Raw genomic sequence first — 15,169 nt, 5'->3', positions numbered from 1 at the left:
TCCCCTCCTCACCTGTAGATATCCTGTTAGAAGCTCTCTTTTAAAGTCACTTCTGTGAGTCCAGCGCTGCCCTCTAAGACATATAGATGATTTATTTGCTTTTTGAAAAATGAGGAACTGAAAAGAGGGGTGAGGGCTTATGGTAAACTCCATGATAGAAAGCTATCTGTTTGAATTAGGGCAACAACTTTTAAATCTATAAATCAATTGCCCAAACCTTTAGCCACTTTAATGAAGGGAAAGTTTTAATTGGTAGTGCTGTGATTTAAAAGCAAGTTTGGCATTTGGGTTCCGATGTATAGCAAGGAAATAAATGGTAGGATATTTTGCATGGCGAGGTCTCAAAAAAGCAGTTCTGTTGCAGTTTTAGTAATATGCAAAGTGGTGTAAATGTAAGTTGTTAAACAGCAGACACACCAAATTCATTTTGGTTTAGCTGACAGCTCTAAACAGAACAGTGAAAGAAGTATGAAGTAACTGTAGAAACAGAAGTTGATACAGCAGATAACCTCCCTACACAATTAATTGTTTGATTTTTAAAAAATGTTGTAGCTTTTATTGTGATGTCTTGAAGAGCTCTTGCCTGGAAGCAGAGTATACATTTTCAAAAAACAGGAGCAAAGCCTACCTTCTTATACCACAGAACAATATATATCTGTTTGGGTCAGAGCAATCGGCACACGGGCAACTGCTGTTATATAATGTCTAAATATTGGGATGGTGGTGGTTGTTTGTTTTTAAAAATCTGACCAACTGACTCTCAAGCTGGTGGGTGGCTTGCTGCTGAAGTAGGTAAGCTTTTTGCCTTTATTTGAGCATAGTGTATGGAATGCCTAAACAGAGGATAAGAGTTAGATGCAGGAAGAAATCCAGCTTGTATTTAACAAATAATATGTCCCAGTCCTGCTGTGTAATATCCAAGCAGTCCAAACACAGATAACAAATCAGCACTCACTGGTTTGTTCCCAATGCCACTATTCAAGTCTCTCCCTTTTTGGCTCTCTGTCCCTAAACTGCTCTCTTGGTATCCTCTCAAAGCAAGGACTAACTTGGGGGTGGGGAGGAAGGAACATCCTATAAAAGCTCCCTTTTGGGAGAATGTTTGTAACCAGTCCATTTCAGCCTTGCCACTGAAATGATAACTAATAAAGCTTACTAGTATCTTGCTGCACACCTTTTTGCAAAAGGACCTCTGAAACAAGTGAGCAATCAACAGATTTTTTTTTTAAAGAGAAATGAATGGGAGTAATGTAAGGACCAAAAGGCTAAGAGGGATGGCCAAACTTGGCCCTCCAGCTGTTTTGGGACTACAACTCCCATCATCCCTAGCTAACAGGACCAGTGGTCAGGGATGATGGGAACTGTAGTCCCAAAACAGCTGGAGGACCAGGTTTGGCCATGCCTGGGCTAAGACCTTGCTATGGAATGTTTAGTGTAGACAGAGAAGAGATATTTGTACTAATTCTGACGGCTGGGTCATTTCTTCCAACCTAGGCTTCAATCCAGAAGTGTGAGAGGCTCCCTTTCAGCTGGTATATCAACTGAGGACCTGAGCTGTGCCTTTCAAAACACTCCCACAGCTTTCAGAAGCATCTTGGTATCTGAGCTGCTGATACTTGTACATGCATATCTGAGCTAGTTCCCCTTCTAGGAATTCTTGCACCTGACCTGCTCTTTGAAACTGAATTTAGAAAGTAGTTTAGAAGTTTGGCTCTGCCCCAACTCCCTTCCGGTGCATTAAAAGGCTACTGGCTGTGGCCGTTTAATCTGAGAAGAGAAAATGTTGGGCACAGTCTCTCAATGCTAAAGAGCAAGTGTGTTCTGGCAACTGGGCAGAAGGAGAGACGCATCCATGTATCTCACTCTGCAACTTTGCTACTCAGCTCCTAAGTACACATGGCCTACTGATGTAAGAGAGTTGACCACATGCATATGGGAAGGGAAAGCAGAGGTGTCTACTCTTCTTAACCCTCAGCCTCCTCACCTCAAACTACAACTTATGGATACAGCAGTTTATTGATGTTGTTCTGCATGCAGCACTGGGAGCACTAACTTTTTCCAGTAGTCAGGAGTGTCAGTAAAGATGGTAGTAAGGATTTTGACTTATCCCTGTCACTGCCTCTTAGTTGCTCAGCAGCTAAGTCAGCAGCATGCCATCATCTCATTGCAGCCTAGACAAGCAGAGGTGGCAGCAGAATGGCCTGATCCTTCCTCGCACACGCTCCTGAGGTGAGCATGCATCAAAACCCTTTCTTGTCCTTGCCAAGGGTATTTACTAGTACAGAGGTTTGCAAACTTTTTTCTCTGGGCCACAATGAATTTTTTACTGATAAGAAATACATTAGAAAACAAAAAGAAACAACTCCTAGTAATGCTTGATTTATAACACAGAACACAACTACTTTATAATATGAACATAAGAAATCTGGAAAGTACCGGTATATAAAACAATGCAGCTACATATTCCATGGTTTAAAAATTGGGATTTTTTTTAATGCTATACTACACTGAAATGTTTGAACGTTTCTTTGATTGTCCTTGAATCTTCCCACCACACTTGCCATCCTCTCCTGCCACACCCTTTGAGAACCACCACACTAGTACCAAAGTACCAACTATTTTACTAGAAAAAGAGGTGCCTAAACTCACCACAAATGCCTCCCTCGTTCTCTTATAATGGCAACGGCACTGTGAGGTGCTGAAACTGAGTTCCGGTGAGTTCCAGCTGAAAAAAAGCACTGTAAACTACCAAGATATCCTTTTCTACTGAGTGGCAGGAAAGACAGCTAACTATCCTCTTCGCTGAGCCACAAACAGGGGACCTGGTGAGGGGATATTTTTCCACAGTCACATAAGTGGGTGGCTACACAAAGGTGACTGCTATGGGCAGGGCTTTTTTTCAGCTGGAACTCACCAGAACCGAATTCCGGCACTTCTTTGGTGCGTTCTGACAACCTGTCACTGGAGGCCGAGCGCCAGAGGCTGTGGGCGGCACAGCACTCTGTGGTGAGTGATGATGGAGGCTGCAGGCAGCAAGGCGTTTGGTGTGAGAAGTTCAACAACTTTTGATGGTTTCTCCCTTAAAAAAAGCTCAACAAGTTCTGGCACCTCTTTTTCCAGAAAAGAAGCCTTGGGGTCTTTCACTGTTTGCTCTGGCTTCCTGTGTCTTCTGCTACTTCTGGAGGATAATAATAATAATAATAATAATAATAATAATAATAATAATATTTTGTTATTTTTACCCCACCCATCTGGCTGTGTTTCCCCAGCCACTCTGGGCGGTATCACAGCGGCTCCCAACAGAATATTAAAAACACAATAAAACTTCAAACATTAAAAACTTCCCTAAACAGGGCTGCCTTCAGATGCCTTCTAACAGTCAGATAGTTGTTTATTTCCTTGACATCTGATGGGAGGGCATTCCACAGGGCAGGCACCACTACTGAGAAGGCGCTCTGCCTGGTTACCTGTAACCTCACTTCTCGCAGTGAGGGAACTGTCAGAAGGCCCTCGGAGTCCGGGCTGAATGATGGGGGTGGAGACTCTCCTTCAGATGTACTGGGCCAAGGCCGTTTAGGGCTTTAAAGGTCAGCACCAACACTTTGAGAAGGATTGTATCTCAGTTGTAGAGCTTTTGTTTACATGCAGAAGGTCCCTGATTCAATCATTGACATTTCCAGGTAGGACTGGAAGTGTCTGCTGTCTGCAACCCTGAAGAACTGAGCCATCAGTATGGATAATGGGACAATGGGCTGGGTGGGACAATGGTCTGCTTCTGTATACAGCACCTTCCTGAGCTCCTAGAAATCTAATTGCAAGATCACCTAGAATCCTGTCAAAGCAGAACTGGAGCACCAACAGCTTCCTAACACTAGGAAGGGAAGAGTAAGTGTGTCACCTTCATGGCGTAACTTCTGCAAAACAAAATGTCACAATGTGAAGCCTTTGAACATTATGTGTACTTGCTCTTCTAGTGTTGGAGCCACTGGGTCTGTAATGCTAGAGAGCAGAAGGACACATCCAGCTCCCAGCAGGTGGCTTTGTGTTAAGCACAGCACTGTGGCGATCCTGTGCAATATGCTATGGCTAGCAAGCAGTTGGCCATTTGGGTGTTCACCAAGAGGCAGTTGCTAACTGCAAGACTGACTTAGTGTGACAGCTGCTGAAAAGAAACATACAAAAATAACTCCAGTTAATGCACCCCCGGATCATGGCCCTGGGTAACAAGACTGCAACTGGTACTTGAATCTGGGGAGAAGGAGGTTTGTTAAGTAGTTTTGTTAGTTTGCATTCTCAAACTCTGTCTGGCTACCCCAACCTCAAGATGGGCAGGACAGGTATGCAACAACAGCAGCAAGAATACTCATCGCAAAGTATTGGAAGACACAAGAACTTCCCACGCTGGAGGAATGGCAGATGAAACTTATGGACTATATGGAATTGGCGGAAATGACAGGCAGAATCCGTGACCAGGGAGAAGAGTCGATGGAGGAAGACTGGAAGAAATTCAAAGACTATCTTCAGAAACACTGCAAAATTAAGGAATGTTAGAGTGATGTTGGATTGAAAATAAGTGGTTTCCAGCTGTACAGGCTAAAGATAAGGATAGATTAAGATTAAAGATTAAGATTAAAGATGTTTAAAGAAATGGAAATTTGATAATAAAAGGGAAAAATTTAAAGCTATATGACATTAAGAGTAAGGATTAGGTTTAAAAAAGTTGAAGTTATATATTTTAACATTTTATTAAATTAAAGATTGGGATAAAAAAGTGGAAAAGAAACTGCTGGACAAATAATGTGGATTGGAATACAAAAGAGGGAGGTATGAGGAAGTCCAGAAAATAAGTAACTTAAAATTGGAAATGGAAAAGAGAGTTTGTTTTTAATTGTTATGTTTTGTGTTTTATTGTTAAGTTTTGTATTGTTTTGTGTGTGTGTTGTTTTTCTTTTTTCTTTGTTTAAAACCTTAATAAAAAATTATTTAAAAAAAAAAACAAAACAAGATGGGCAGGACAGGATCTGGTTTGGTACAATGGGAAATGAAGCCAGGAGATGGATAAAGACAACTCCATAGTTTTCCAGAAATTGCCGTGAGCCTCTAGGTAAAGGTAAAGGTAAAGGTACCCCTGCCCGTACGGGCCAGTCGTGTTGTGCGCCCATCTCACTTAAGAGGCCGCGGGCCAGCGCTGTCCGCAGACACTTCCGGGTCACGTGACAAGCTGCATCTGGCGAGCCAACACAGCACACGGAAACGCCGTTTACCCTCCCGCTAGTAAGCGGTCCCTATTTATCTACTTGCACCCGGGGGTGCTTTCGAACTGCTAGGTTGGCAGGCGCTGGGACCGAGCAACAGGAGCGCACCCCGTCGTGGGGATTCGAACCGCCGACCTGGCGATCGGCAAGTCCTTGGCGCTGAGGTTTTACCCACGGCGCCACCTGCGTCCCTAGGTAGTCTACTGCTAATAAAAACCAGCAGCAAAAAAAGACAACATTAAACAATACACTTGGATTATTGTGGCAATCTTTCGTGGCATCATAGAATCTAACCGCTGACAGTTGTGACTGAGAAGTGCAAAAAGTCAACATCAAAGGCAGGGAAGATCTTAATGCACTCTGTATAGTCAAGCTAAAGAAATCTGGCTGCTGTGCTAAGCAACACCAACTTATGGACAAGTATGTCAGCATGCCTGCCCAGCCTTAAGTGTTTGTGGCAAGTCTAAATCTCACTTTGTGAACCCGAGGCGTTACTACTAGCAGTCTGTCTCGCAAAACTTGTACAATACTAGCTCTGGTGTGCTGCCTGGCAGCATCCCTGTCGCTTTTGCTTGGAGGACTAACTTTCTTTTTAATTACTTTAATTAGACTATTGTAAGTTAGCCTCCATGCAGCTTCCGAACAAGTGCTGTGAAGGTCAACTCCACTAGTACATTCCTAATTGCTTAGAAATGAGTGGACAAGAGAAACTTGCCTCATTGTATTGAAGTGTGGCTGTTGGTTTAACTGCAGGCTCCAGGCTCTGGTGCCTTGAAAAGCTATATAAAAGAGAGATGATCACTGGGTACTGTTTTTTTTAATGTGGTAGTGGAAGCAGATACACCTGCAGATACACCTGTGGATTCTTCTTGCCACACTGCTTTTTAAGGCATAGCAGATCTGTCCCATTTAGTGTATATGGCAACCATTGCCTTCCAGTTTGCTGCTGGCCAGTTTCCAGCTTGCTGCAGAAGCCTGCAAACTGTAAAGGAGAGTGTGTGCACGTGTACAGCTGCATACGCCCAATTCATATGCACATACTTGAAGTTTTAGCTGAGCTGCAGGGACCAACAGAGAGAACAGAAAAGCTATCCTAAAATCTCCCTAGAGCTATCCTGAAACGTTTGCATGTAGCTAGTTGCACTGTCCCTTTTGCAGAACACTTGTAGCATCCTAAAGTAACAGGCTGCCTACTGTTTGTCTTCTCCAATTCCCCACATTTCTGCTTTGCTTCAAGCATTAGACTCTGATCAGATGAATAAGCACTTGCTAGAGTAAATGAAACAATGTAAATTCGTTTAAACACCTGAAAGCACAAAATAAAAGCTAGATGATATTCCTAACAAAACTTGCTAGGATAATATCCAATTGGAACTATTTATGTACCCTCATTTAATGCTTGGAACAAAGGCTCTGTGATTCAGGCAGGGCAAGGACAGCATAGGCACAAATCTATGCTAATGCGCTCAGCACCTCAGCCTTCTCTTTCTGCAGCTTAGGTTAACCTGCAGTAGAGCTACACATACCAGAAAGCTCTTCTGGAGTTTCCATCAAGGTTTCCCATATCAGCCGATTGAAGCTTTGTGGCTGGATATGTGAGATATAGTTAAGAAGCAGAAAGTATGGAACTTTTGATTCAGTGATTCTCTTCTCCCCAACCCATGTCTTAACTAAAGGCAAGTGGCTTTGTGGAACGGTAACTCCTCTCAGAATTCAGGTGCTGCTGCTTTTTGTTCATTTATCAACAATGCTTTCTGATTTATTTGCAATACATAGGTACTTCAGACACCACATGCAACTAAAAGTGTCTTTTGGTCTTTGTTCGCAGACTACCTCTCCAAACTGGATTTGGAAGCCTGCTCTGTGCTTAAGTTTCCACTGCAGGTTTGCATCACACTTCATTACACTGGGACAGTAAGAGTAACAGCTCTGTCCAAGCCACTGTAGCAATTGCTCTTAAGCCAGCAACAAGCTGGTCTTTCCAGTTACTATTTTGCGTCCCAAATACCGGGAACATAGAAATCACATAATTAGGAAACTGATTACAGTGCATCATAATGGGTTTTAACTAATAGTTTTGTATTAACCTATACCTGGCTGTTCCAACACTAAGTCGTTTCCACTGGCTTCTACTTCTGTACTTATCTCCTGAAGATGCTCAAATATCCTCTGCGTGAACCTGTTGATCGTGGAAGCCTTTTCTGCCTTGAAAGTCATAGCTAGCATTAGACCCTTCGAAGTGTATATTGCAGAGCTGCTTCGAGGTGCATCTTCCACAACTATGGAAGATGAGCAACTACACAGATGAGCATGTTACTGAGTGTGGGGGTAGGGGTGGATTCAAGGGGTGGAGTGGCTGAGATGCTCAAGGACCAGATCCCAGTCCCCAGTCATGAACTTATTGTCCCTTACCCCAGCATCTTGGCCAGGGGAGCTGTTCTTCTATCTACGAAGTGAAAAGTGAGGCTAGGAAAGTCATGTTCTTTGTTTCAGTGTGACAGGTCCGTCTATCAAAGGAAACCAAGAAGCCGAGAGTGACTCCCTAGCATATTAGCACACCGTATCTTAGAGTTGTGTTTCCCAAACTTGGGTCCCTAGCTGATGTTGGACTATACCTCCAATCAGCCCTGACCACTGGTCCTGTTAGCTAGGGATGTTGGGAGTTGTAGTCCGACAACAGCTGGAGACCAAAGTTTGAGAAACACTGTCTCAGAGGCATGTGAGAGGAGTGCCATGAGGCAAGAAGTTATGCCCTGTGCATCTCATATGGCATGGATGTTGGCCATCCTTGGTATGGACAAGACAGACAAACAGCACTCCTCTCCCCACCCGGCAACTCTCAAAGCTGCTGTGCTGCACCCTGACTTGACTTATCTCTTGCACACTTATGGGCTAGTCTCTTAAACCCAGTTCTCCATAGAGAATACGTGCTCTAATAAGCAGCAAGGGAAGCACTCCCAACCAATTCCCAACCCTGCTATAGCACATCATAGTCTATTGTGGTCTCATTTATGTGATATTTGTAATCCTCTCATCTCTGAATAATGAAGCTGGCATATTTGCGGGGAGGGGGCAGATCAATGCTTGAATTACAGGCAGTCTAGAGGGGCCCCAGTTCTCTTTATTTGATGCTAACCCCCTCAGCCAGTTTTTACAAAACTAAAAAGGGATTCAAAGTATGATGTAACAGACGAATTGGATGAATTTTGTTAAAACTGTAATGATATAATTTTATCAATTTAAGTTTAAAAACTGAGAGGGGGAAAAGGCTACATAGAGGCGTGGTGTTTAAAAACAGGGAAAGTTGGGGGTGCGGGCTTATGACTTTCACTAGGGACCCTGTACCTTTTTGTCCATAATTTGAGCACCGGGGCAGATGAGACACAAACTTTCATGGAGAGAAACTACCTCTTAATCATTCCCACTGCATGCAAAAGTCTAGGAGACACAATCGGACAAAAAAGGTTGACTGCTCTCCTGCGACTGGTGACTTGCTTGCTTACTTGCTAGCAACTCTGTATGATGATAGTTTGGGATTCTTTTATCCTGGGCCAGACACATGCCAGTCTAGGTGCACTGTATCCTATCCAGGGACAAATTTGCCACTGTGCCCGCTTCACCCACCAAATGGCTCGTTAGCCAGGCTAAAAAACAGGTGTGCAAACAAGAAGAGCGCTCTCTCCCTGCCCCGCCCCCTGAAAAAGGCTGAAAATGCCTTGCCGACTGGCACAGTCTGTAGACAAGCCCCCACTTCCACATACTCTGTGTAACTCTGGCTGAGTCTCCTGCAGGTCTGCTGTCTGCCAACAGCAGCCTGGCTTCCCAGAAGGCTAATTCTACAATCCTTAGTTAACACAAAGCTGTCCTGAGGATTTGCCACCTCAGCGTACATGGCTAACAGTACAGAGATAGGAGCAGTTTCCCCAGTGCCCATAAGGGTAGATGTTACCTATGCACACTCAGGACCAAGAGACACACTGGAATGGATTTTGAACATCCTCCTCTGTCCATGCCAGGTTCTAGCTCTTTCCTTGGCTCAAACTGCAATCTGCTTGCAGCACAGCTCCTGTCCAATTGTCCCACAGTAACTCAGCAAAGCTCTGCAAATTCACCCAAATACCAACATCCAGCTGGAGAAACTCAATTCCTCTTGGAGGGCAGAGCATCACTTACACAGTGACCTTCTGTGGTGTACACTGGTCAGTGCTGTCTGCCATTAGTCTCATGAGTTCTCTGTCCACACATCTGCCCTTACCCTTCCAAAGCAGCCTTCTTGCAAGAAACATTGGATAGTGGCCATTTGTTGATTCCTGCATTGCAGGGGGTTGGACTGGATGACCCTCATGGCCCCTTCCAACTCTACAATTCTATGGTGCTAGTTCATCTGAGCAAGCAACAATAGTTCCCTACTCTGATTTCTTGTTTAGTAGAAATGTAGACTGCACAAAGATTCAGTTGGCTGCCACCCCCTACCTACTGGGAAGGGATGCGTGCATATATCTGAAAACAGGCCCGGGCACAATCTGAAGGACAAGATACAGCATGGTCGCAGGGCAAGGCCCCACTCAATTTTCAGCCCCACAAGAGAAGCAAATGAAATGGAAATGCTCAAAATGCAAACAGACGATAAAGCTGCATATGCTAAGTACTAGTTAGTATTTGGGGGAAGGCCTGTCTTTCTATATCTGAGGAAGATGCAACAAGAAGCCTGAAAAGATGCAGCAAGCACAGAATGTATGGGTGCTCCAGCACCAAAAGCTATAGAATTGGTGGTGCGTCGAACATATGGAATGGGGCTTTCCTAAGTAAAGGAGAAGGGGACCTGCTCTAGCAGCCTTCTGCAGGCTAGGGTAGACTATAAATGCTCAGCGACTGTTGCATGCAAGCAAAAAGGTGGCCACTGCACACTGAAGGGGTATCGGTAAGTAGTGCACATAAGGATTGTGGATGTGGGTCTATTTGTGGTTGGACTAGAGTAGATTTGAGTGCTGGATGTAACAAGAGGGTGGGCAGACGAAGCGAGGGCTTGACATGAACAGAGGTGGGGATCTGGGCCTGACGGGCGCTGGATGTGGGGGAAGCAGGTGGCTTCAGTGTAAGGGGGGATAGGGAGAGAGCGAGCCACACACACACCACACACACCCTAGGTCATGATCTAGACAGCTTGGATTCAAGGTGGATCTTGAGGTGACTGCACGGCGCACACTGGGTGCCGCTGCTGGATGTCTGGTGGCACTCGTGCAATGTGCTGCGGGAGCCGCATCCAGGAGGGCGATCCCAGTCGGCGGGGGCGGGGAGTGGGGGGAGGCGAACGGGGGGCACCTCGGGTGGATGGATCGGGGCGATCCGCGTGCAGGCGGACGTGTGCGGTCGGGGTTTCTGGGTGAAGGGTGGATCGCGCGCCGCAAATGGATGCGGGGCGAGCGGTCTAAGGGCAGCAGAGGGGTGTGGATGCAGGGCGGGATGTGGGCGCGCGCTCCCGGTACCTGTGAGGCTCTGCCCTGCTCCGCACTGCTCGCCGCCGCCGCCTCGGGAGTCTCTGGAAGGCCGGGCCCGGCGGGGGGCGCGGGCGGCTCTGGGGGGGCTGCTCCCCCCGCCCGCTCCCGCCGCGCCCCGGCCGCGCCCACCGCCTTATTCCGCCTGCGAGTCATGCCCGTCCCGCGCCCCACGCTGCCGCGCTCTCGCCGCCGCCGCTAACGCCGCTGTTGCTCCCGCCGCCGCCGCTAACGCCGCCGCCGCCGCCGCTGCTGCTGCTGCTTTCAGACAGGACAACAGCCAATATGGCGGCGCGGCCCGTCCGGCCCCTGCCCGCGGGGGGAAGCCTCCGCCGCCATCGCCGGAGCGGGCAGCGCCTGGGCAGCGCGCCCCCCAGCGGCTGGAGGAGGCGCCGTCCCTGGCAGAGAGCGCGTGTTCCCGGCTAGAGGCGCGGAGCTGGCGGAGGGGCCGAAGCGGGCCCGGTCTCTCCGGAGGCGGGAGCGGGGGGTGGCCCGGGGCGGAGCCGGAGTCTGCAACTCCGACGGGAGGCTAAGGTGGTCATTTGGGGTCGCCAGGGCCCATTTAAAGGGAAGCATCAGGAAAGCCTCAGCCGGAGCCCTCGGCGTTGTTCCACAGCATCTCCGACGAGCGCGGCGGTGCTGCAAACTTGAGCAATTCGCCTTTCTGCTCGCTGCAAGCCTCCCCTATGCAGGCCCGTCTCTGCTTCTCGCGGCTCCCCCACCCGCTGCCAGCAGTGCAGGGAGGGCACAAGGTGCAGATGTACCCCGCTGCCCCGGGTGTGTCTGAGCCTTAGCAGGTAACCTTAACTCATCGCGTCTACGCGGGGATGTTAAACAACTGACACCGGAGTGTTGTGGTGCTCCGACATAGAATGGTGAAATCTCTGTAAAATATATAAGCATCTTGTAAATTAAGTTTTCATGTATCTGAAAATACCTATTGCCAACAATACAATCGAATGGGGTTTTTTTTGGGGGGGGGGAATCATATACCTACTGCAGTATAAAATTAATAAGGGAGGGGCATCGTTATAGATCTAAAAGGTGCGTGAAGTTGCATTTTAACAGGAAATAAAAGACTATCTGGAAACGATCAAATTATATATTTAGAAAAAACTCTCATTTTGGTAATTTTTCAAATGTTTTTTAATGTTGTTAGTTATCTAGCAGATTAGTTGGAATAATTATTCTTAACCCCAAAATTAGAAATTTGTATGCTGTGTGTTCTAAATGTGGTTACAACCGCAGTCCAAACTTGGGACTGAATAAGCGGCAAAGCACTGGCCAATCGCAAGAGGAGTCTGTCACTTGCAGCCATGATCTGGTCCTGACATGCAGCATGGTAATGTTAACCTCTTCAGGAAGCACCTAGGAGGGAGGGGTGTGTGGAATAGAGATTAAGGCTGGAATGGAGTTTTGAAAGTGTACAGTACTGGTAGCCCTAGTGGTGTGGAGTGGAAGTGCCATTTGGGTAGCAAGTATCTACCCAATTGTGTTTAAAACATGTGCTGCCTTTTTTAACATGTACAGTTAAAAAACATAGGTGCCACTGATAACTCTGTTGCATAGCACTTGCTACGTAACAGAACCCTGGGCTATGTGATATCTTGACACCTGAAATTTCCTAAGGGTTTGGCTGCCAGAGCTGACACTGGAAGGAACTGCATGCATCAGAGCAATAAAGGAGAATTGTAAATCACGCCTACAACATGTGAAGCAGCCCCAAGTGAACTCAAACTAGTGGCAGATGTTTACTAGGAAGAACAATAGCTCCATGTCACACTGATCTTTACAAAATAAAACCATTCTCCCAAACCAGTGCTTCAGGTAACAGAGGTACAATTTAGAAGTATCATGAAACTGCAAAAGAGCACTGATGTCTATTGGGTCTTACAGATATACTGAGTGAAAGCAGAAAAGTGATCACTAATGAGAAAATAGATGCCTATAATGAAGTAGCAATCACCATCCTGAACAGCAGCTTAAAAAAAGAGAGCAAAAGCTAAAGTAATTTTTTCCAGTGTAATAATAATAATGCAATATATATTAACAAGCTGGAAGAAAAGCAAGAGTCTGCCCAGAAAGAACTGCTGTATATTGTACTCTTGGAATTATGAACGGCCTGGGAGGGCCATGTTTTCATGGGTGTGCTGGCCTTTTGGTATACAGCAGAGGGCACTGTCCCTTCACTTCTGGCAACATTAATACAACTTGCCTTACTAGCGTATCTTTCAGCCTTCATTAATTTTATGGACATTGGCCAAATGCAGACTGAAGTATTAGAGTCCTGTCCCTTCCATTTTGGGAAGCAGCTGGCTATTTTGAAATGCACTATTTCGTACAAAATGAGCAGAAATTAGCTATTTTGTACGAAAGGTGTTTCAAAAGACATTTTTGGATCTACACATGCCTCCTAATGGCCCAATTGATTTTATTTCAATATCTGCTTTTTGCCAGTGCCTTCAAATTCTTTCAGGCTATGTGATCTTCATCACCAGCTTCTCTTCAGTGCTTCCTGCTAGCCCAGCCATCCACCTTCTCCTGAAAGAGCAACTCTAGGGGCTCATCCGCATGGGAATTTAATGTGGATTTGAAACTGCATGTGCCTTGGTTTGGGGGCGTTGTCCACATGACGTTCTCCCCATTCAACTGACAGCCTATGGTTCTTCAACGCTAAACTTGGATTTTCGTGATCAAGGTGAAATCCAAAATGGGAGAGTAATTTCAATATAAAATTGTTTGTTTCCTGATTGTGAATGCACCTGGAGCACATTTTGTGGGTGGGCCTTCGACATGTTTCTCTGGTGCCATCTATTGCCACCATCCACCCACTTCCATTTTGCTTCCATCAGCTGATAGGGAAGGATGCATGCTCCCAGTATCATTGTTTTTGAAATTTTAAAACAACTGTTTTGCACAGAAGAGATCTTGCACAAAACGGCTGTATTAAAAATAAAAATTGCCCTTGCAAGTAGAGGAGGCGGTGAAGGAATAGGGGAGGAAAGGAAGCAGCAGTCTTTCATGTGAGTGACTCCAAATCCTTGCTGGGCTTGGAACAACAGAGGTCTTAAAAATTATTTTTACAGTTTTGTGCAAATCTGGAATATTAGGAAACTTGTATTTCAAATATACATCCCAGGAAGCACCAAGATAGATTTTGAAAGTACCTACTCCTGTGTGGACAAAGGCACACAAACCTGCACACAGAAACAGTGACCCGAATCTGTGGACACAGTCTGCTTCTTTTTGTTCTGAATATGATAACCAACTTGATAGAACAACAGTTTTTCAGAGACCCTAGTTTGAAAAATGTTTGTGCAGTGACTTGTCTCCAACTTCTCTGTAGCAATGCTTCCCAACAGACCTCTGGACTTTCATAGCTTCTTTCCTCCAAACAAAAACAAAGCTTTTATTTTTCATCCCTAAGTGTTTATCTGAAACTGTCCCATAATGATTACATCCAGGTCATATTACCAATTGGCTATATACCTATCACATTTCTCTGTACAGTGGTGCCTCGCAAGATGAAATTAATCCGTTCCGCGAGTCTCTTCGTCTTGCGGTTTTTTCGTCTTGCGAAGCACGGCTATTAGCAGCTTAGCGGCTTAGCGGCTATTAACGGCTTAGCGGCTTAGCGGCTATTAACGGCTTAGCGGCTTTAAGAAAAAGGAAACAAACGCGCAAGAACTCGCAAGACTTTTCGTCTTGCGAAGCAAGCCCATAGGGAAATTTGTCTTGTGGAATGACTCAAAAAACGGAAAACTCTTTTGTCTTGCACGTTTTTCGTCTTGCGAGGCATTCGTCTTGCGAGGCACCACTGTAGTAACGACTACATGAAGACATCTTTAATGCTTCAGTAAAACAAATACATCCAATAGGCTGCCTTTAAACTGTGAGTTGCCATCACCTTGTGACAAGCTGTATCCTACCCAACTGTATGATTCTTCCCGGACTCACATTTAGTTTAGAAGGGTACAGTAAGTGTCATTGACAATAGGAGTGACTCCCAAGCAGACTAAGGCATAGAATCTTAGAGTAGGAAGGGGTCCAAGGGTCATCTAGTCCAACCCCCTGCAATGCAGGAATCTCAGCTAAAGTATCCGTGACAGATGGTCATCCAATCTCTGCTTTAAAACTTCCAAGGAAGGAGAGTCCACCACCTCTCGTGTGAGTCTGTTCCACTGTCAAACAGCTCTTACTGTCAGAAAGGTTTTTCGAATGTTTAGTCAGAATCTCCTTTCTTGTAACTTGAAGCCATTGCCTCAAGTTCTACCCTCCAGAGCAAGAGAAAACAAGCATGCTCCCTCTTCCATATGACAGAACTTCAGATATTTGAAGATGGCTATCATATCTCCTCTCAGTCTCCTCCAGGCTAAACATACCCAGCTACTTCAAGCGTTCCTCATAAGACTTAGTTTC

General features: G+C 45.7%; 1 protein-coding gene across 2 annotated transcripts in view; it reads right to left on the bottom strand.

The window, feature by feature from the left end:
- FAM193B (family with sequence similarity 193 member B) overlaps window positions 1-10,976 on the bottom strand; it is a 31,889-nt gene extending 20,913 nt beyond the window's left edge. Inside the window, exon 1 of one of the 2 annotated variants that reach the window (XM_080987959.1) lies at window positions 10,742-10,976. In XM_080987959.1, the coding sequence (XP_080844085.1) occupies window positions 10,742-10,906 (165 nt within the window). In that variant the 5' untranslated portion in view covers window positions 10,907-10,976. The remainder of the gene's footprint in view (window positions 1-10,741) is intronic. The other variant, XM_080987960.1, reaches the window with a different exon arrangement.
- Between the last annotated feature and the right edge of the window lie 4,193 nt (window positions 10,977-15,169).

This window comes from Podarcis pityusensis (assembly GCF_964106645.2).
Source record: "Podarcis pityusensis genome assembly, chromosome: 2".
Classification (NCBI taxonomy): Eukaryota; Metazoa; Chordata; class Lepidosauria; order Squamata; family Lacertidae; genus Podarcis; species Podarcis pityusensis.
The sequence above is the reverse complement of the archived record's forward strand: the minus strand, read 5'-3'. Positions and strand labels throughout refer to the sequence as shown.